Source organism: Oncorhynchus nerka, linkage group LG14 (assembly GCF_034236695.1).
Source record: "Oncorhynchus nerka isolate Pitt River linkage group LG14, Oner_Uvic_2.0, whole genome shotgun sequence".
Classification (NCBI taxonomy): domain Eukaryota; kingdom Metazoa; phylum Chordata; class Actinopteri; order Salmoniformes; family Salmonidae; genus Oncorhynchus; species Oncorhynchus nerka.
In genome coordinates, this window is record NC_088409.1 from 93112195 (window position 1) to 93136259 (window position 24065).

Consider the following 24065-nt stretch of genomic DNA (forward strand, 5'->3'; position numbering starts at 1 on the left):
GAGAGAGTGCTATGGTAATGCCTCTTATATATACCTGGATGGGCAGAGAGAGTGCTATGGTAATGCCTCTTATAGATACCTGGATGGGCAGAGAGAGAGAGAGCTATGGTAATGCCTCTTATAGATACCTGGATGGGCAGAGAGAGAGAGCTATGGTAATGCCTCTGATAGATACCTGATGGGCAGAGAGAGAGAGCTATGGTAATGCCTCTTATAGATACCTGGATGGGCAGAGAGAGAGAGTGCTATGGTAATGCCTCTTATAGATACCTGGATGGGCAGAGAGAGAGAGAGCTATGGTAATGCCTTATAGATACCTGATGGGCAGAGAGAGAGAGCTATGGTAATGCCTCTTATAGATACCTGGATGGGCAGAGAGAGAGAGCTATGGTAATGCCTCTTATAGATACCTGATGGGCAGAGAGAGAGAGCTATGGTAATGCCTCTTATAGATACCTGGATGGGCAGAGAGAGAGCTATGGTAATGCCTCTGAGATACCTGGATGGGCAGAGAGAGAGTGCTATGGTAATGCCTCTTATAGATACCTGATGGGCAGAGAGAGAGAGCTATGGTAATGCCTCTTATAGATACCTGGATGGGCAGAGAGAGAGTGCTATGGTAATGCCTCTTATAGATACCTGGATGGGCAGAGAGAGTGCTATGGTAATGCCTCTTATAGATACCTGGATGGGCAGAGAGAGAGTGCTATGGTAATGCCTCTTATAGATACCTGGATGTAGAGAGAGAGAGAGCTATGGTAATGCCTCTTATAGATACCTGGATGGGCAGAGAGAGAGCTATGGTAATGCCTCTTATAGATACCTGGATGGGCAGAGAGAGAGAGCTATGGTAATGCCTCTTATAGATACCTGGATGGGCAGAGAGAGAGTGCTATGGTAATGCCTCTTATAGATACCTGGGGCAGAGAGAGAGAGTTATGGTAATGCCTCTTATAGATACCTGGATGGGCAGAGAGAGAGAGCTATGGTAATGCCTCTGATAGATACCTGGATGGGCAGAGAGAGAGAGCTATGGTAATGCCTCTTATAGATACCTGGATGGGCAGAGAGAGTGTTATGGTAATGCCTCTGATAGATACCTGATGGGCAGAGAGTGTTATGGTAATGCCTCTGATAGATACCTGGATGGGCAGAGAGTGTTATGGTAATGCCTCTGATAGATACCTGGATGGGCAGAGAGAGAGAGCTATGGTAATGCCTCTGATAGATACCTGGATGGGCAGAGAGAGAGAGAGCTATGGTAATGCCTCTGATAGATACCTGGATGGGCAGAGAGAGAGAGCTATGGTAATGCCTCTTATAGATACCTGGATGGGCAGAGAGAGAGAGCTATGGTAATGCCTCTTATAGATACCTGATGGGCAGAGAGAGAGCTATGGTAATGCCTCTTATAGATACCTGGATGGGCAGAGAGAGAGAGAGCTATGGTAATGCTCTTATAGATACCTGATGGGCAGAGAGAGAGAGAGCTATGGTAATGCCTCTTATAGATACCTGGATGGGCAGAGAGAGAGAGAGCTATGGTAATGCCTCTTATAGATACCTGGATGGGCAGAGAGAGAGCTATGGTAATGCCTCTTATAGATACCTGGATGGGCAGAGAGAGAGAGCTATGGTAATGCCTCTTATAGATACCTGGATGGGCAGAGAGAGAGAGCTATGGTAATGCCTCTTATAGATACCTGGATGGGCAGAGAGAGAGAGAGCTATGGTAATGCCTCTTATAGATACCTGGATGGGCAGAGAGAGAGAGAGCTATGGTAATGCCTCTTATAGATACCTGGATGGGCAGAGAGAGAGAGCTATGGTAATGCCTCTTATAGATACCTGGATGGGCAGAGAGAGAGTACTATGGTAATGCCTCTTATAGATACCTGGATGGGCAGAGAGAGAGTGCTATGGTAATGCCTCTTATAGATACCTGGATGGGCAGAGAGAGTGCTATGGTAATGCCTCTTATAGATACCTGCCAGAGAGAGAGAGTGCTGGTAATGCCTCTTATAGATACCTGGATGGGCAGAGAGAGAGAGCTATGGTAATGCCTCTGATAGATACCTGGATGGGCAGAGAGAGAGAGAGCTATGGTAATGCCTCTTATAGATACCTGGATGGGCAGAGAGAGAGTGCTATGGTAATGCCTCTTATAGATACCTGGATGGGCAGAGAGAGAGAGCTATGGTAATGCCTCTTATAGATACCTGGATGGGCAGAGAGAGAGAGCTATGGTAATGCCTCTTATAGATACCTGGATGGGCAGAGAGAGAGAGAGCTATGGTAATGCCTCTGATAGATACCTGGATGGGCAGAGAGAGAGTACTATGGTAATGCCTCTGATAGATACCTGGATGGGCAGAGAGAGAGTGCTATGGTAATGCCTCTTATAGATACCTGGATGGGCAGAGAGAGAGTGCTATGGTAATGCCTCTGTCTATATACATACAAGAGCAAGTTGAAGTTGTGCCTGTTGATAGATACATGTCTGGGCAGAAGTGCTATGGTAATGCCTCTGTCTATATACATACAAGAGCAAGTTGAAGTTGTGCCTGTTGAATACATGTCTGGGCAGAAGTGCCTGTTGATAGATACATGTCTGGGCAGAAGTGCTATGGTAATGCCTCTGTCTATATACATACAAGAGCAAGTTGAAGTTGTGCCTGTTGATAGATACATGTCTGGGCAGAAGTGCTATGGTAATGCCTCTGTCTATATACATACAAGAGCAAGTTGAAGTTGTGCCTGTTGATAGATACATGTCTGGGCAGAGAGTGTTATGGCAATGCCTCTGCCCATATTCATACAAGAACAAGTTGAAGTTGTGCCTGTTGATAGATACCTGGATGGGCAGCTGGCTGGTCAGGACGCAGCCTATTAGACTGCTGAGGTTCCCACTGAAGAGGAAGAGCAGAAAGCCAAACGACATGGCCTCCTCCACTTTACCATTACGATAAGCCTCAGACTTGCCTGGGGGAGGAGAGAACTGATACAATGGGAGAGAAGAGACTGGTGTGACCTAAACAGATACTTAGATTAGATGTCTCTCAGAACCACTTTCTCCTTGCTACTGGCCGTTGTTGGCCGTCATTGGAAATAAGAATTTGATCTTAACGGACGTGCCTAGTTAAATTTAAAATGGTAAAATCTGTCATGCGTATCATCACAACACCAAATGCCAGATACATTTATCTATATCTGTGATCAGTTATTTTTGTTTGTATTATAAATACAAGACTACTTCCCCCTTAAAGAGAACGCATTCCTAACGCAGTGGTGAACAACTTACGGTAGAGTAGACAGCAAGAAACAGAACATTGAAACTTACGGTAGAGTAGACAGCAGGAAACAGAACATTGAAACTTACGGTAGAGTAGACAGCAAGAAACAGAACATTGAAATCAGCCCGATGACTACGCTCCAGTATTCCCACACATTCTCCACGCATTCCTCAAACAGGTAGAGGATCCAGGGCGTCCCGTTAGCGCACAGTGGCCGAACCAGCACGGGGGAAGTCAGGTTAGCGGCCACGTCCGCAGTCCTCCCCGGGAAGCGGGGCATGGGGGCGACTATGTCCGTCCCACCGTCAGTCCCTCTGCCTCCGTGGAAGAATCCGAGCGCGATGATGTGAAAGTGTTCGTTTGTTGATACCAAACACTGACCGCCCTCGAGCCCACCACACCTAGGCTACAGGTTGGCAAACGAGCGTGTGGCGATGTCATTGGATGAGTCTGCAAGATAATATACACATGGTCATTGACATAATTACGAATTGGCTAGGGCAATTTGGGCAATTTGGAAGAGTGGTGTCGGGTGGGGAAAGAAATACAATTCATTGTTACTGTGCTTTTGGTTTCAGCAACAACATGCACGCACCAGACAACTCTGATACAATGTTGATGCTTTCTCCATTTAACAAAACATTTGCATATTGGTAATAACCTTTTGTTGGGGTCGCATAGGTCTACAATGCTGCAATTTGATCGTCTTATAGACCAGAAGCTATTCATTGATGTGGCTATCGCTTCTCATCAAATGGTTGGACCAGCCATAACAGGCACAGACCAACCAACGTTGTCAACCAATCAAATGCAGCTCATAAACTCTCACCGGATGCGTTGATTTCTCGACCTTCGTGTTACTGTGCGACGGCTCTCCATCTCAACTCGGCTGCCGTTATGTTTTGATTGAGCGATATATTCCGCTAAACTATTTAATTTCCCATAATTTTATTATATTGTAAACGATTAATTATTCTCGCCCACTCCTGTCCTCCGAAATGGCATCAAATGACATTTTTTCACTTCCGCATTTTCTGGAAAAAGCGCAGAACTGAGAAGCACAAGGATAAGGACGTAGCACCATCTGCTGGGTGTTATGCCGCGGTGTGATACATCTAGTCAAATAGAATTGTATTATTTTGTCACATGCATTGAATACAACTGGTGTAGACTAACGTGAAATGCTCCCTTACGAGCCCTTCAACAATGCAGTTTAAAAATAAAACAGTAACACAAGAGGAGTAAAATACACAAGAATCGGGTGATTCTGCAACTACGGGCACTTCCATGTCCTCGGGTCAATTTTGGGGATTTTATAAAAAATGAAGCAAATACAAATATTTGTATGTTAAGTTCATACTGGAATCACCCCATACGTCTTTAAACACCTCTCTATCAAGTATTTGTATGTTAAGTTCATACTGGAATCACCCCATACGTCTTTAAACACCTCTCTATCAAGTATTTGTATGTTAAGTTCATACTGGAATCACCCCATACGTCTTTAAACACCTCTCTATCAAGTATTTTAGCTACTTTTCAGATGCATTTTATACCCCCATTTCACTATTTTTTCCCTTGTCCTTGTCCCCGACCCAGACTTTTAAGCTTCTACTATTTATTTTCTATTAGAAAACATTAATAATTACACATTATATAATGTTATGTACTACAGAAAGAATCAATTAAATAAAATCTACATCAATATTTATTGTGAGTATTCCCTTTTATATGTTTTTATTAACACAAAATATACCTGTCCTTTGGGAGGGGTGTCATTTCCGCCACTGAAGACAAATTCCTCATTAATAAAGTTTTTTTTCAAGAGAATGTTAATTTAGTTACCATGGAAACATATTGTGACACTGACGCACATGGCAACAGTGGACAGTTGTTCCAGATGTGATGTCCAGAAGTTTACAAAAAATCAAGGTAAATATTGCTTTGTGTAGAGAATATTTTAATTGTCAGTCATTTCCAAACAGGCTATAATTTCTTTATTTTATGGTAGAACTTTAGAATTTAAAAATATATATATATTTTATGTATTTAGTGTAAACGATATGCTAGCTGTAATACTAATCAAAGCATGCTAAGCTGTCTGTCAATTTTCTCCAGAAATTGTAGAAATGTAATTTCCATCACAGTCATTTCTATCACAAACTTAAATGTGGTGGAAATGACAGAAAGTGGTGGTAATGACACAAATCCATTATCTTATTCGTTTTACTTTTTATTTTATTTTTAAATGTACTTTAGGCGTATTTAATCATGTTTTAAATGAATCTAAACTATAAAATGCTCCAAGGTGTGCACAAGTTGTTTTAATGTAGAGCTATATACAGGAGTACCAGTACCAGATCAATGTGGAGCTATATACAGGAGTACCAGTATCAGATCAATTTGGAGCTATATACAGGGAGTACCAGTACCAGATCAATGTGCTGCTATATACAGGAAGTACCAGTACCAGATCAATGTGCTGCTATATACAGGAAGTACCAGTACATGTTTTAATTTCTGAAAGTTTGCAAGTTGCATAATCACCTGGCTATATACAGGAAGTACCAGATCAATGTGCTGCTATATACAGGAAGTACCAGTACCAGATCAATGTGCTGCTATATACAGGAAGTACCAGTACTAGATCAATGTAGAGCTATATACAGGAAGTACCAGTACCAGATCAATGTGGAGCTATATACAGGAAGTACCAGTACCAAATCAATGTAGAGCTATATACAGGAAGTACCAGTACCAGATCAATGTAGAGCTATATACAGGAAGTACCAGTACCAGATCAATGTAGAGCTATATACAGGAAGTACCAGTACCAGATCAATGTAGAGCTATATACAGGGAGTACCAGTACCAGATCAATGTAGAGCTATATACAGGAAGTACCAGTACCAGATCAATGTGAGCTATATACAGGATACCAGTACCAGATCAATGTAGAGCTATATACAGGAAGTACCAGTACCAGATCAATGTAGAGCTATATACAGGGAGTACCAGTACCAGATCAATGTGCTGCTATATACAGGAAGTACCAGTACTAGATCAATGTGGAGCTATATACAGGAAGTACCAGTACCAGATCAATGTGCTGCTATATACAGGAAGTACCAGTACCAGATCAATGTGCTGCTATATACAGGAAGTACCAGTACCAGATCAATGTGCTGCTATATACAGGAAGTACCAGTACCAGATCAATGTGCTGCTATATACAGGAAGTACCAGTACCAGATCAATGTAGAGCTATATACAGGGAGTACCAGTACCAGATCAATGTGCTGCTATATACAGGAAGTACCAGTACCAGATCAATGTGCTGCTATATACAGGAAGTACCAGTACCAGATCAATGTGCTGCTATATACAGGAAGTACCAGTACCAGATCAATGTGCTGCTATATACAGGAAGTACCAGTACCAGATCAATGTGCTGTTATATACAGGAAGTACCTGTACCATATCAATGTGCTGCTATATACAGGAAGTATCAGATCAATGTGGATCTATATACAGGAAGTACCAGTACCAGATCAATGTGCTGCTATATACAGGAAGTACCAGTACCAGATCAATGTGGAGCTATATACAGGAAGTATCAGATCAATGTAGAGCTATATACAGGAAGTACCAGTACTAGATCAATGTTGAGCTATATACAGGAAGTACCAGTACTAGATAAATGTGCTGCTATATATAGGAAGTACCAGTACCAGATCAATGTGCTGCTATATACAGGAAGTACCAGTACCAGATCAATGTGCTGCTATATACAGGAAGTACCTGTACCAGATCAATGTGCTGCTATATACAGGAAGTATCAGATCAATGTGTATCTATATACAGGAAGTACCAGTACCAGATCAATGTGGAGCTATATACAGGAAGTATCAGATCAATGTAGAGCTATATACAGGAAGTACCAGTACTAGATCAATGTTGAGCTATATACAGGAAGTACCAGTACTAGATCAATGTGCTGCTATATACAGGAAGTACCAGTACTAGATCAATGTGGAGCTATATACAGGAAGTACCAGTACCAGATCAATGTGGAGCTATATACAGGAAGTACCTGTACCAGATCAATGTGCTGCTATATACAGGAAGTACCAGTACCAGATCAATGTAGAGCTATATACAGGAAGTATCAGATCAATGTAGAGCTATATACAGGAAGTATCAGATCAATGTAGAGCTATATACAGGGAGTACCAGATCAATGTGCTGCTATATACAGGAAGTACCAGTACCAGATCAATGTAGAGCTATATACAGGAAGTACCAGTACTAGATCAATGTTGAGCTATATACAGGAAGTACCAGTACCAGATCAATGTGCTGCTATATACAGGAAGTACCAGTATCAGATCAATGTGGAGCAATTTTTCGGGCCTTCCTCTGACACCGCCTAATATAGAGTTCCTGGATGGCAGGGAGCTTGGCCCCAGTGGTGTACTGGGCTGTCTGTACCACCCTTTGTAGTGCTTTGCAGTCAAAGGCGATGCATTTGCCATACCAAGCGGTGATGCAGCTATAGAACTTTGTGAGGATCCAAGGGCCCATGCTAAATCTTTTCAGTCTCCTGAGGTGCCATGCCCACTGGGTGGGTGTTTGTGGACCATGTTAGGTCTTCAGTGATGTGGACGCCAAGGAACTTGAAGCACTCGACCAGCTCCACAGGTCCCCCCTCGATGTGGATGGGGGTCTGCTCTCCCCTCTTTCTCCTATAGTCAACGATCAGCTACTTAGTCTTAGTGACATTGAGGGAGAGGTTATTCTCCTGGCACAAAACTGCTAAGTCTCTGACCTTCTCGCTGTAGGCTGGCTCATCTGCGTCGGTGATCAGGCCTACCACCGCCATGTCATCAGCAAACTTAATGATGTTGTTGGAGTCATGCGTGGCCACACTGTCGTGGATGAACAGAGAGTACAGGAGGGGACTAAGCACACACCCCTGAGGGACCCCAGTGTTGAGGGTCAGCGTGGCCGAGGTGTTGTTGTCTACCCTCACCATCTGGGGCCGGCCCGTCAGGAAGATCCAGTTGTAGAAGGAGGAGTTCAGTCCCAGGGTCCCTAGCTTGGTGATAAGTTTGGAGGGGACTATGGTGTTGAACGCTGAGCCCTAATCAATGAACAGAATTCTCACATAGTGATCTCTCCTCTTGTCCATGTGGGAGTAGGCAGTGTGGAATTTCATCATCTGTGGATCTGCTGGGGCGGTAAACAAATTGGAATGGGTCTGGTCTAGGGTGTCTGCGATGATGGTGTTGATGTGTGTCATGACCAGTCTTTCATAGCACTTCATAGCTATTGACGTGAGTGCAACAGGGCGATTGTCATTTAGGCAGGTTACCTTGGGAACAGGGACTGAGTTGGTCAGCTTGAAACATGTTGAGATTACAGACTTGGGACAAGGAGAGATTGAAAATGCCTGTGAAGACACTTGCCAGCTGGTCTGCTCCTGCTTTGAGAACACGCCCTGGTATCTGATTGTTAAACAGCCTACAGACAGCGAGTGTGAGGCAGTTGTTCCAGCCCAACTCTAACTTTTGATTTATTTACGGTGCATTCTATTATATTTTGGAAAAAACGTTATTTGTCCATTAAAATAATGAGTTGTTTCATTGGATGAACTATCTTTGCTTCATCTCGTAGAAGGAGCTACGGCTACATAAGAACTGTGTGGCCTTACGGCAGAACCGACTTTTTAGGGTCCAAGTGGGCTTTGCCTAAAAACCTAGTTTAAGCCTTGTGTTTAATTGTTTTGTTGTTGCAGAAATGATCTTTCTTTGACTGCCCTATAAACTCTTGGAATATATGTGGTAACCAACCTCTCTCCGGAATCTAAAAAGCATTGAAAATGTACAGAAGTATGTCAAGTGAGAGAGACAACTGTGAAAAGGGTGTATTTGAGGGTGGAGAATGGTATGTGAGGGATGGTATGTGCCAGCTGCTGGAGGGAGAGATGGGAAGGATGTGACCATCTGACGCCGAGGATAGACACATCTTCCCTGTCTCTCTTTCCAGCAGATCGGGAAATATACTCGAACCCTATCGACACCAGGTAGAATTGTCAGGAGTTGTTATTGTGGGGCTTGCACAGCAAGAGTCCCAGTTTTACATATTCAACATAACTGTTCGTCTTATTATTCAAAATTCAAAACGTCCTGAATGGTCTCACTCGAGTTGCTTGTGTACAACTTTTTGATATCTGTTATACTTTTTATGTTATTAAACTTTTAGTCCGTTTTCTTGGCCTAAATCCACTTTCATAGCATTTCATCAAGATACTAAAGATCCCCATTGAGACATGGGAACTGCCATTCTCTAAGTGAAATCATGAGACATCACTTCCAACTGCCATTCTCTAAGTGAAATCATGAGACATCACTTCCAACTGCCATTCTCTAAGTGAAATCATGAGACATCACTTCCAACTGCCATTCTCTAAGTGAAATCATGAGACATCACTTCCAACTGCCATTCTCTAAGTGAAATCATGAGACATCACTTCCAACTGCCATTCTCTAAGTGAAATCATGAGACATCACTTCCAACTGCCATTCTCTAAGTGAAATCATGCAACTTTTGACACATATCAGCTAATTCTTACACTCTGCAACAACTTAGAGTGTTCACATCTTCGTCTACCTCTCTGATACTCAAATCTGGCGTTTGATCCCAAAAATTATATTCGGATAAAAAGTTACAACAGTTTAAGTAACCGGATCAACAACATTTTCTGCAGCATTTTTGCAAACAACTGTCGTTTTGAGCACTACCCCAACAAGTTAGACAATGCTATTCATATATATTCATATCTATATCTGTTCATATCTATTAATATCTATATATATTCATATATATTCATATCTATTAATATCTATATCTATTCATATATATTCATATCTGTTCATATCTATATCTGTTCATATCTGTTCATATCTATATCTATTCATATATATTCATATCTGTTCATATCTATATCTGTTCATATATATTCATATCTATTAATATCTATATATATTCATATCTATTAATATCTATATCTATTCATATATATTCATATCTATTAATATCTATATCTGTTCATATATATTCATATCTATATCTGTTCATATCTATATCTATTCATATCTATTCATATCTATATCTATTCATATCTATATCTGTTCATATCTATATCTGTTCATATCTATTCATATCTGTTCATATCTATATCTATTCATATCTATATCTGTTCATATCTATTCATATCTATCTATTCATATCTATATCTGTTCATATCTATTAATATATATTAATATCTGTTCATATCTATATCTGTTCATATCTATTAATATCTATATATATTCATATCTATATCTGTTCATATCTATTAATATATATTCATATCTGTTCATATCTATATCTGTTCATATCTATTAATATATATTCATATCTGTTCATATCTATATCTGTTCATATCTATTAATATCTATATATATTCATATCTGTTCATATCTATATATATTCATATCTGTTCATGTCTATATCTGTTCATATCTATATCTATTCATATCTGTTCATATATATTCATATCTATTCATATTTGTTCATATCTATAGCTGTTCATATCTATTCATATCTATATCTGTTCATATCTATATCTATATCTATTCATATCTATTCATATCCATATCTGTTCATATCTATTCATATCTATATCTGTTCATATCTATTCATATCTATATCTATTCATATCTATATCTATTAATATCTATATCTATTCATTTCTGTTCATATCTATTCATATCTGTTCATATCTATATCTGTTCATATCTATATCTATTCATATCTATATCTGTTCATATCTATATCTATTCATATCTATATCTATTCATATCTATATCTGTTCATATCTATTCATATCTATATCTATTCATATCTGTTCATATATATTCATATCTATTCATATCTGTTCATATCTATATCTGTTCATATCTATATATATTCATATCTATATCTGTTCATATCTATATCTATTCATATCTATATCTGTTCATATCTATTCATATCTATATCTATTCATATCTATATCTATTCATATCTATATCTGTTCATATCTATATCTGTTCATATCTATTCATATCTGTTCATATATATTCATATCTATTCATATCTGTTCATATCTATATCTGTTCATATCTATATATATTCATATCTATATCTGTTCATATCTATATCTATTCATATCTATATCTATTCATATCTATTCATCTATATCTGTTCATATCTATTCATATCTATATCTATTCATATCTATATCTGTTCATATCTATATCTATTCATATCTGTTCATATCTATATCTGTTCATATCTATTCATATCTATATCTATTCATATCTATATCTATTCATATCTATATCTGTTCATATCTATTCATATCTATATCTGTTCATATCTATATCTGTTCATATCTATTCATATCTGTTCATATCTATATCTATTCATATCTATATCTGTTCATATCTATTAATATATATTCATATCTGTTCATATCTATATCTGTTCATATCTATTAATATCTATATATATTCATATCTATATCTGTTCATATCTATTAATATATATTCATATCTGTTCATATCTATATCTGTTCATATCTATATCTATTCATATCTATTAATATCTATATATATTCATATCTGTTCATATCTGTTCATGTCTATATCTGTTCATATCTATATCTATTCATATCTGTTCATATATATTCATATCTATTCATATATATTCATATTTGTTCATATCTATAGCTGTTCATATCTATATCTATTCATATCTGTTCATATCTATATCTATATCTATTCATATCTATATCTATTCATATCTATATCTGTTCATATCTATATCTATTATATCTATTCATATCTATATCTATTAATATCTATATCTATTCATATCTGTTCATATCGGTTCATATCTATTCATTTCTGTTCATATCTATTCATATCTATTCATTTCTGTTCATATCTGTTCATATCTGTTCAAGCACTCCTTTATAGATATATCTGTCCAACACTTAACTAGATTCATATTTACATTTTCACCAGGGACGACTCCTATGACACGAAGGGAATTCTATTACACTGGCCCAGGTTGAACCCGGGCAATGGCCCATCACGTCATCTGGTGAAATAGCGGGGATGCAGGAGCGCCTTTCTCAAATCAAACAGTTCTCTGAGCCACTCGGTCATGTCAACAAGGCAGCATGGTGCATCGTCACGAAACATTGAAACATTTTATGGAAAATATATGTATAGTCAAACTAGTTTTTATTGAGAAGGCAGAAAGTGAAAATAATAATAATCAAAAGCAATCACTTTAGCATGTGAAAACAGAATCCTACCCATCTTTCCACGTGCTTAATTACGTCATTTTTGTTTTGAGCCACCTTCACCGGCGACCAGAGTGGGGCACACCCAGGAGGCAGCCCGATTCCAAAATGAATACAATCACTTTTCACCCAGCTCAAACTCCTCCCACCGGGGTAACCCGGGCCAGATAAAACAAACCCCCTTCACTGAAAGACGGAGGTAGAGAAAACCTGTGCTGTCAATCGACCAATCACATCCATGACACACAGTGATGTGACCAGTACAAAAACGTAACGAATCGTTGGTCTCCCGTAGTTCTATTCCCTCATCATGACTCCATGTTACCAAGTTATGACACAACCTTGATCCAACGCTTTCTGAACATGTGACTACACACATAGAAGACTGGGGTGTATTCATTAGTCACACAACATTTTCCATTTTTGAGTAAACGGTTTCCGTTTCGAAACGCTTATTACTCTTAAACGAAAATATTTTGCAACGAAAACAAGAGTTTCTATTGGACAAATTCAGGTAGGCCCCTTCCCCGTTTTGTTCCATTTGGTTCCTAATGAACACACCCCTGGACACAACTCCAAAATAAGGGGTGAACTCAATGCTCACGGCTGTGACTCAATACTGTCAAAAACAAAAAAACTCCTTCCTCAGTTCCTTTGTGGACACTGAAAGTAAAATAAACTGGGCCAGAGGAGATAAGGAGAGGAGATAAGGAAAACAGGCTGTTCAGTTAAAACGGTTATATTTCAGCCAAAGAACTGTTGGTTTTTAAAAGCAGCAGCCTTGAACACGTCAAACAGCCTGCAGCAACACATTCATGTTAATGTAGATGCAAGGCACAGGATATCAGGCTTAACCCACTGCTATTTCACCATCTAAACACTGTGTAAACACTCCAAGCAATTTACCAACTTATATATTTAACTACGACAGAATCTGCTCATAGAACAAAACCAGGGTAAACTAGAACTAAATACATTACTGTGGGTGCAGCCCACTACTTTGCGACACACCAATAGTGCCAACGTATGACATTTTTAAAGGTACATACAGGAACAGCCACTGGTGTGGTCCCCTCCTCTACGGTCTCCCTAGACGACAACGCTGCCTGAACAGTTCAGAGTGTATTGCATATCTTATCCTGGAAAACACAAGAGCTCTAACCGTTGACCAACTAGACCAGAGCAATGTGAGACACTGACACAGCCAATAGGCCTGAGGCGTACGAGGAAACAGCGTAGTGAATAGATCACATGACCCCCCTTACAGAGAGAGAGAGAGAATAGTTCTACTGAGATTACATTCCTCAAATATAAAATGCCTGTAATTCACCTGTATGTCAGAGGAGGGAACATTGGTGTCCCATCACATCTGTCGGATTAGTGCAGGTCTCCAGTCAACAGGTAGTTTTTCCAAGCCATCGTTCTTCTACATCTGCATTGCTTGTTGTTTGGGGTTTTAGGCTGATTTTCTACATATATCACTTTGTGACATCTACAGATGTAAAAAGGGCTTTATAAATACATTTGATTGATTGATTATGGAGAGGATTTCTAGAATTATCTTATTGTTCTCACTCTAGAACTTCCATAATGTTCTCACTCTAGAATGTGGACAGTTCCTCCTCTTCACAGAGCAGAGGTTCTACTTCAGGAACATTCATCTTCTTGCTGGTTTTAGCGGAGTGGTTCTTCCTATAGATGATGAACTGGGCGGTGACCTGGGAGAGTTAAGGCTCATTCACAAACACACCACAACAAGTCAACAAAATCCCAACACTTAAACAACAGAGACAAAAATAACACCTTTATTTGTATCCTTTTTTTAGTGAAATGATGATCTCTGAGAAAAAGGATACAAAGAAGTCTAGGAGGAGGACTCCCAGGCTGCCGATGAGCCAGGCCAGATGTTTGAGGATGAAGGTCTGTTTGGAGCCGGCCAGAGCTGGTAGAACCACAATGACACTGAGCCCGTAGGTCCCGTTGCCCATCATGGCCAGGGCAAACAGCATGTACGACGTACCCTCTGTAGACTGCCGCTTAAACTGGAGACAGGGAGATGTTACCGTCTAGACCTCAAAACCCACAGAGAAAACTGAAGATTTTAGGCTCAAAACATGTTACATAGTTAATTATTCATTCTGCTACTTCTGTTACTTTATTGTACCCACTTTTTATTTTAAGAAGTTCCAAAATAATATTCATTCCTAACATATTTTCACAATGTTTGACAATGTGTTAGTATGTATGATTTGTTGTTGGTAAGTCATGCATGCTCACACAGACACTCACTAGATCAAAACGTGTGTTTGTGTACTGTGCTCTCCCCCTTAGAACATCCCTAGGAACTGTTATCACATTGGGAGTGACAGTGAGTTCTCAGCAGGAGACCCCAGTTCAGATGCTGTGACATCACTCAGCAGGAGACACCAGTCCAGATGCTGTGACATCACTCAGCAGCAGACACCAGTCCAGATGCTTTGGCATCACTCAGCAGGAGACACCAGTCCAGATGCTGTGACATCACTCAGCACAAAACACGTAGCCTAGTGGTTAGAGCGTTGGACTAGTAACCGGAAGGTTGCAAGTTCAAACCCCCGAGCTGACAAGGTACAAATCTGTCGTTCAGCCCCTGAACAGGCAGTTAACCCACTGTTCCTAGGCAGTCATTGAAAATAAGAATTTGTTCTTAATTAACTGACTTGCCTGGTTAAATAAAGGAAGGAAAAAAATATATATTTTTAAATAACTCACGCCCGGTTCTCATTTTAAAAATTAAACAGCATGTGTTCCTCATTCGTCTCTTCTATTTTGGCCCCATCTACTTTGAGCCTTTCTTCCCCTCCTCTCACGTCCCCTAACCCTGCCATCCTGTTCAATCTTACCCCTCCTCTCACTCCTCACGTCCCCTAACCCTGCCATCCTGTTAAATCTTACCCCACCTCCTCTCACATCCCCTAACCCTGCCATCCTGTTAAATCTTACCCCACCTCCTCTCACATCCCCTAACCCTGCCATCCTGTTAAATGTAACCCCACCTCCCCTCTCTCTCCTAACCCTGCCATCCTGTTAAATCTTACCCCACCTCCCCTCCTCCACCCTCACGTCCCCTAACCCTGCCATCCTGTTAAATCTTACCCCACCTCCCCTCCTCTCCTCTCACTCCTCACATCCCCTAACCCTGTTAAATCTTACCCCACCTCCCCTCCTCTCACGTCCCCTAACCCTGCCATCCTGTTAAATCTTACCCCACCTCCCTCTCACATCCCCTAACCCTGCCATCCTGTTAAATCTTACCCCACCTCCCCTCCTCACGTCCCCTAACCCTGCCATCCTGTTAAATCTTACCCCACCTCCCTCCTCAAAGTCCCCCTAACCCTGCCATCCTGTTAAATCTTACCCCACCTCCCCTCCTCACGTCCCCTAACCCTGCCATCCTGTTAAATCTTACCCCACCTCCCCTCCTCTCACTCCTCACGTCCCCTAACCCTGCTAAATCTTACCCCACCTCCCCTCCATAAATCACCCATATATTGTCACTCACATTTTTGTAGAGCTGTGGAAAACGAGAGGAGAGGTAGAATATGGAGGCCAGGTATCCACAGGCATAACCAGAGATCTCCACGCTGTTAGAGGCACTCTGAAGAGAGAGACACACAGGGAGTCAGAGAGAGAAGCAGAGAGTCAGAGAGACCTACCTTGTTCTGACCATATCTGCATCGGGAAACTTTAATATGGCAGTGAACGCACTCAAAGAAAAAGCCCGCAGAGCAATGTATGCAATAAAAATGAAATGATTCAAAATCAACATCCCAATTAGAATTTGGACTAAAATATTTGACAGTGTAATCCTACCAATAGCTCTTTATGGAAGTGAGGTTTGGGGGCCACTCAATAATCTGGACTTTAAAATGTGGGACAAACATCCAATTGAAGCCCTACATGCAGAATTCTGTCGGAAAATCCTACAAGTCCAGAGAAATACACCAACTAATGCATGTAGGGAAGAATGGGGCCGCTTTCTAGTAATAATGAAAATACAGAAAAGATCATTCAAATTTTAGCTACATCTAAATTCATGTCCAGATTCAAGTCTGCAATTTAAAGCATTTCAAACCCAAGAGCTGAGCCCAGAAACGAGCCCTCTCAGTCAGCTGTTGTTGGACCTCACCAACCAAGCTGAGCCCAGAAACGAGAGAGAGAGAGACAGACAGAGAGAGACAGACAGAGAGAGAGAGTCTCTCTCTCACACGTCACCTGAGTGTTGGCAGAGGGGTTGTTGTCAGTGATGAACTTGGGGAGGATCAGGAGGGCCACAGTGGAAGCCCCGCACCACAGGAAACACAACCACTTCAACGTGGGGCGCTCTGGGGGAAGAGACACATGGATAACTGGGCAGAGCTGTTAGCATTGTCTATAGGGAACACATCTAGCATATTAGTGAGTACACAGACTGGAGTACACCATAGCACACCAACTACAATACAAGGAACAACGCTGATTACTTTTAGATGAGTTGTTCTTTATCTTGTAGTAGAGGAACTGGGAGATGAGCAGGAGATCAGTGAAGATGTAGAACACTACCGTCACAATCTGAGAGAGAGAAGAGAGAAAAGATAGGATTTTGACGACAGTGGCACCCTCTGCAGGTAGGAATAGGTAAGGGTCAGGCATAGGTAAGGGTCAGGTATAGGTAAGGGTCAGGGAAAGGCATAGGTAAGGCTCAGGGAAAGGCATAGGTAAGGCTCAGGGAAAGGCATAGGTAAGGGTCAGGGAAAGGCATAGGTAAGGGTCAGGGAAAGGCATAGGTAAGGGTCAGGGAAAGGCATAGGTAAGGGTCAGGGAAAGGCATAGGTAAGGGTCAGGGAAAGGCATAGGTAAGGGTCAGGGAAAGGCATGGGTAAGGGTCAGGGAAAGGCATGGGTAAGGGTCAGGGAAAAGCATGGGTAAGGGTCAGGGAAAGGCATGGGTAAGGGTCAGGGAAAGGCATAGGTAAGGGAAAAGTATAGGTAAGGGTCAGGGAAAGGCATAGGTAAGGGTCAGGGAAAGGCATAGGTAAGGGTCAGGGAAAGGCTAGGTAAGGGTCAGGTAAAGGTAAGGGTCAGGGAAAGGCATAGGTAAGGGTCAGGTAAAGGTAAGGGTCAGGGAAAGGCATAGGTAAGGGTCAGGGAAAGGCATAGGTAAGGGTCAGGGAAAGGCATAGGTAAGGGAAAGGCATAGGTCAGGGAAAGGCATAGGTCAGGGAAGGGCATAGGTAAGGGTCAGGGAAGGGCATAGGTAAGGGTCAGGGAAAGGCATAGGTAAGGGTCAGGTAAAGGTAAGGGCCAGGGAAAGGCATAGGTCAGGCATAGGTCAGGGAAAGGCATAGGTAAGGGTCAGGTAAAGGCATAGGTAAGGGTCAGGTAAAGGCATAGGTAAGGGTCAGGGAAGGGCATAGGTAAGGGTCAGGTAAAGGTAAGGGTCAGGTAAAGGTCAGGGAAAGGCATAGGTAAGGGTCAGGTAAAGGCATAGGTAAGGGTCAGGGAAAGGCATAGGTAAGGGTCAGGGAAAGGCATAGGTAAGGGTCAGGGAAAGGCATAGGTAAGGGTCAGGGAAAGGCATAGGTAAGGGTCAGGGAAAGGCATAGGTAGGGAAAGGCATAGGTCAGGGAAAGGCATGGGTAAGGGTCAGGGAAAGGCATGGGTAAGGGTCAGGGAAAAGCATGGGTAAGGGTCAGGGAAAGGCATAGGTAAGGGTCAGGGAAAGGCATAGGTAAGGGTCAGGGAAAGGCAGGGAAAGGCATAGGTAAGGGTCAGGGAAATGCATAGGTCATAGGTATAGGGTCAGGGAAAGGCATAGGTAAGGGTCAGGGAAGGGTCAGGCATAGGTAAGGGTCAGGGAAAGGCATAGGTAAGGGTCAGGGAAAGGCATAGGTAAGGGTCAGGGAAAGGCATAGGTAAGGGTCAGGGAAGGGCATAGGTAAGGGTCAGGGAAAGGCATAGGTAAGGGTCAGGGAAAGGCATAGGTAAGGGTCAGGGAAATGCATAGGTCAGGGTCAGGGAAAGGCATAGGTAAGGGTCAGGGAAAGGCATAGGTAAGGGTCAGGCATATGTAAGGGTCAGGGAAAGGCATAGGTAAGGGTCAGGCATATGTATAGGTAAGGGTCAGGCATATGTATAGGTAAGGGTCAGGGAAAGGCATAGGTAAGGGTCAGGGAAAGGTATAGGTAAGGGTCAGGGAAAGGGAAAGGCAAGGGTCAGGGAAAGGGAAAGGCAAGGGTCAGGGAAAGGCATAGGTAAGGGAAATGTATAGGTAAGGGTCAGGGAAAGGCATAGGTAAGGGTCAGGGAAAGGCATAGGCAAGGGTCAGGGAAAGGCAAGGGTCAGGGAAAGGCATAGGTAAGGGAAAGGCATAGGTAAGGGAAAGGCATAGGTAAGGGAAAGGCATAGGTAAGGGAAAGGCATAGGTAAGGGAAATGCATAGGTAAGGGAAAGGCATAGGTAAGGGAAAGGCATAGGTAAAGGTCAGGGAAAGGCATAGGTCAGGGAAAGGCATAGGGGTCAGGGAAATGCATAGGTAAGGGTCAGGGAAAGGCATAGGTAAGGGTCAGGGAAAGGCATAGGTAAGGGTCAGGGAAAGGTTAAGGAAAACATGCCATTGGGATACAATGTACCTAACTAACTCCATTCACAAACCAGACGAAACAAAATGCTGAATGTTTTATAAAATATGCTTCAATGCAGCTGTGATACAGTGCATCATGTCTGGGCAGAGAGAGAGAGAGCTATGGTAATGCCTCTTATAGATACCTGGATGGGCAGAGAGAGAGAGAGCTATGGTAATGCCTCTTATAGATACCTGGATGGGCAGAGAGAGAGAGAGAGCTATGGTAATGCCTCTTATAGATACCTGGATGGGCAGAGAGAGAGAGTGCTATGGTAATGCCTCTTATAGATACCTGGATGGGCAGAGAGAGAGTGCTATGGTAATGCCTCTGATAGATACCTGGATGGGCAGAGAGAGAGAGAGCTATGGTAATGCCTCTTATAGATACCTGGATGGGCAGAGAGAGAGTGCTATGGTAATGCCTCTGATAGATACCTGGATGGGCAGAGAGTGCTATGGTAATGCCTCTGATAGATACCTGGATGGGCAGAGAGAGAGAGATAGATACCTGGATGGGCAGAGAGAGTGCTATGGTAATGCCTCTTATAGATACCTGGATGGGCAGAGAGAGAGAGTGCTATGGTAATGCCTCTGATAGATACCTGGATGGGCAGAGAGAGTGCTATGGTAATGCCTCTGATAGATACTGGATGGTAATGCCTCTGATAGATACCTGGATGGGCAGAGAGAGTTATAGATACCTGTAATGCCTCTGATAGATACCTGGATGGGCAGAGAGAGAGAGAGAGTGCTATGGTAATGCCTCTGATAGATACCTGGATGGGCAGAGAGAGAGAGTGCTATGGTAATGCCTCTGATAGATACCTGGATGGGCAGAGAGAGAGAGAGAGTGCTATGGTAATGCCTCTGATAGATACCTGGATGGGCAGAGAGAGAGAGAGTGCTATGGTAATGCCTCTGATAGATACCTCTGATAGATACCTGGATGGGCAGAGAGAGAGTGCTATGGTAATGCCTCTGATAGATACCTGGATGGGCAGAGAGAGAGTGCTATGGTAATGCCTCTTATAGATACCTGGATGGGCAGAGAGAGAGTGCTATGGTAATGCCTCTGATAGATACCTGGATGGGCAGAGAGAGAGTGCTATGGTAATGCCTCTGATAGATACCTGGATGGGCAGAGAGAGAGTGCTATGGTAATGCCTCTGATAGATACCTGGATGGGCAGAGAGAGAGTGCTATGGTAATGCTATGGTAATGCTCTGATAGATACCTGGATGGGCAGAGAGAGAGTGCTATGGTAATGCCTCTGATAGATACCTGGATGGGCAGAGAGAGAGTGCTATGGTAATGCCTCTGATAGATACCTGGATGGGCAGAGAGAGAGTGCTATGGTAATGCCTCTGATAGATACCTGGATGGGCAGAGAGAGAGAGAGAGTGCTATGGTAATGCCTCTGATAGATACCTGGATGGGCAGAGAGAGAGTGCTATGGTAATGCCTCTGATAGATACCTGGATGGGCAGAGAGAGAGAGTGCTATGGTAATGCCTCTGATAGATACCTGGATGGGCAGAGAGAGAGTGCTATGGTAATGCCTCTGATAGATACCTGGATGGGCAGAGAGAGAGTGCTATGGTAATGCCTCTGATAGATACCTGGATGGGCAGAGAGAGAGTGCTATGGTAATGCCTCTTATAGATACCTGGATGGGCAGAGAGAGAGTGCTCTTATAGATACCTGGATGGGCAGAGAGAGAGTGCTATGGTAATGCCTCTGATAGATACCTGGATGGGCAGAGAGAGAGTGCTATGGTAATGCCTCTGATAGATACCTGGATGGGCAGAGAGAGAGTGCTATGGTAATGCCTCTGATAGATACCTGATGGGCAGATACCTGATACCTGGATGGGCAGAGAGAGAGTGATACCTGGATGGTAATGCCTCTGATAGATACCTGGATGGGCAGAGAGAGAGTGCTATGGTAATGCCTCTTATAGATACCTGGATGGGCAGAGAGAGAGTACTATGGTAATGCCTCTTATAGATACCTGGATGGGCAGAGAGAGAGTGCTATGGTAATGCCTCTGATAGATACCTGGATGGGCAATGCTATGGTAATGCCTCTGATAGATACCTGGATGGGCAGAGAGAGAGAGAGTGCTATGGTAATGCCTCTTATAGATACCTGGATGGGCAGAGAGAGAGAGAGTGCTATGGTAATGCCTCTGATAGATACCTGGATGGGCAGAGAGTGTTATGGTAATGCCTCTTATAGATACCGGGTTGGGCAGAGAGAGAGAGAGTGCTATGGCAATGCCTGTTGATAGATACATGTCTGGGCAGAGAGTGCTATGGTAATGCCTCTGCCCATATTCATACAAGAACAAGTTGTGCCTGTTGATAGATACCTGGATGGGCAGCTGGCTGGTCAGGACGCAGCCTATTAGACTGCTGAGGTCCCCACTGAAGAGGAAGAGCAGAAAGCCAAACGACATGGCCTCCTCCACTTTACCATTACGATAAGCCTCATAGACTTGCCTGGGGGGAGGAGAGAACAGATACAATGGGGGGAGGAGAGAACAGATACAATGGGGGGAGGAGAGAACAGATACAATGGGGGGAGGAGAGAACAGATACAATGGGGGGAGGAGAGAATGGGGGAAGAAAAAGAAGAGACTGGTGTGACGTAAACAGATACTTAGATGTCTCTCAGAACCTGATAAACTGTCTACGGTAATAAATCATTCGTGGGCTATAAGGTGGCGCACAATTGGCCCAGTGTCGTCCGGGTTTGGCCGTTGTTGGCCGTCATTGGAAATAAGAATTTGATCTTAACTGACGTGCCTAGTTAAACAAAGGTTCAATTTAAAATGGTAAAATCTGTCATGCGTATCATCACAACACCAAATGCCAGATACATTTGAGACTGCAGCTGTTGATCACAATATCTGTGATCAGTTATTTTTGTTTGTATTATAAATACAAGACTACTTCCCCCTTAAAGAGAACGCATTCCTAACGCAGTGGTGAACAACTTACGGTAGAGTAGACAGCAAGAAACAGAACATTGAAACTTACGGTAGAGTAGACAGCAGGAAACAGAACATTGAAACTTACGGTAGAGTAGACAGCAAGAAACAGAACATTGAAACTTACGGTAGAGTAGACAGCAAGAAACAGAACATTGAAATCAGCCCGATGACTACGCTCCAGTATTCCCACACATTCTCCACGCATTCCTCAAACAGGTAGAGGATCCAGGGCGTCCCGTTAGCGCACAGTGGCCGAACCAGCACGGGGGAAGTCAGGTTAGCGGCCACGTCCGCAGTCCTCCCCGGGAAGCGGGGCATGGGGGCGACTATGTCCGTCCCACCGTCAGTCCCTCTGCCTCCGTGGAAGAATCCGAGCGCGATGATGTGAAAGTGTTCGTTTGTTGATACCAAACACTGACCGCCCTCGAGCCCACCACACCTAGGCTACAGGTTGGCAAACGAGCGTGTGGCGATGTCATTGGATGAGTCTGCAAGATAATATACACATGGTCATTGACATAATTACGAATTGGCTGGGGCAATTTGGGCAATTTGGAAGAGTGGTGTCGGGTGGGGAAAGAAATACAATCATTGTTACTGTGCTTTTGGTTTCAGCAACAACATGCACGCACCAGACAACTCTGATACAACGTTGATGCTTTCTCCATTTAACAAAACATTTGCATATTGGTAATAACCTTTTGTTGGGGTCGCATAGGTCTACAATGCTGCAATTTGATCGTCTTATAGACCAGAAGCTATTCATTGATGTGGCTATCGCTTCTCATCAAATGGTTGGACCAGCCATAACAGGCACAGACCAACCAACGTTGTCAACCAATCAAATGCAGCTCATAAACTCTCACCGGATGCGTTGATTTCTCGACCTTCGTGTTACTGTGCGACGGCTCTCCATCTCAACTCGGCTGCCGTTATGTTTTGATTGAGCGATATATTCCGCTAAACTATTTAATTTCCCATAATTTTATTATATTGTAAACGATCAATTATTCTCGCCCACTCCTGTCCTCCGAAATGGCATCAAATGACATTTTTTCACTTCCGCATTTTCTGGAAAAAGCGCAGAACTGAGAAGCACAAGGATAAGGACGTAGCACCATCTGCTGGGTGTTATGCCGCGGTGTGATACATCTAGTCAAATAGAATTGTATTATTTTGTCACATGCATTGAATACAACTGGTGTAGACTAACGTGAAATGCTCCCTTACGAGCCCTTCAACAATGCAGAGTTTAAAAATAAAACAGTAACACAAGAGGAGTAAAATACACAAGAATCGGGTGATTCTGCAACTACGGGCACTTCCATGTCCTCGGGTCAATTTTGGGGATTTTATAAAAAATGAAGCAAATACAAATATTTGTATGTTAAGTTCATACTGGAATCACCCCATACGTCTTTAAACACCTCTCTATCAAGTATTTGAGCTACTTTTCAGATGCATTTTATACCCCCATTTCACTATTTTTTCCCTTGTCCCTGTCCCCGACCCAGACTTTTAAGGTTCTACTATTTATTTTCTATTAGAAAACATTAATAGTTACACATTATATAATGTTATGTACTACAGAAAGAATCAATTAAATAAAATCTACATCAATATTTATTGTGAGTATTCCCTTTTCTATGTTTTTATTAACACAAAATATACCTGTCCTTTGGGAGGGGTGTCATTTCCGCCACTGAAGACAAATTCCTCATTAATAAAGTTTTTTTTCA

The 24065-nt window shown here is 42.3% G+C and overlaps 1 protein-coding gene across 2 annotated transcripts; it reads right to left on the minus strand.

The window, feature by feature from the left end:
* Positions 1-12611: 12611 nt before the first annotated feature.
* LOC115126104 (lysosomal amino acid transporter 1 homolog) lies at positions 12612-23371 on the minus strand. Of its 2 annotated transcripts, none has more exons than XM_065000546.1 (8): positions 23193-23371; positions 22451-22814; positions 21703-21832; positions 17193-17280; positions 16945-17054; positions 16232-16327; positions 14547-14732; positions 12612-14408 (listed from the first exon to the last, which is right to left on the minus strand). In XM_065000546.1, exons 2-8 carry the CDS (start codon positions 22642-22644, stop codon positions 14292-14294), a joined length of 921 nt encoding a protein of 306 aa, XP_064856618.1. In that variant the 5' UTR covers positions 22645-22814; positions 23193-23371; the 3' UTR covers positions 12612-14291. The 2 variants fall into 2 exon arrangements, with proteins under 2 accessions (XP_064856618.1, XP_064856619.1); XM_065000547.1 differs by lacking the exon at positions 23193-23371 and adding an exon at positions 23025-23154.
* Between the last annotated feature and the right edge of the window lie 694 nt (positions 23372-24065).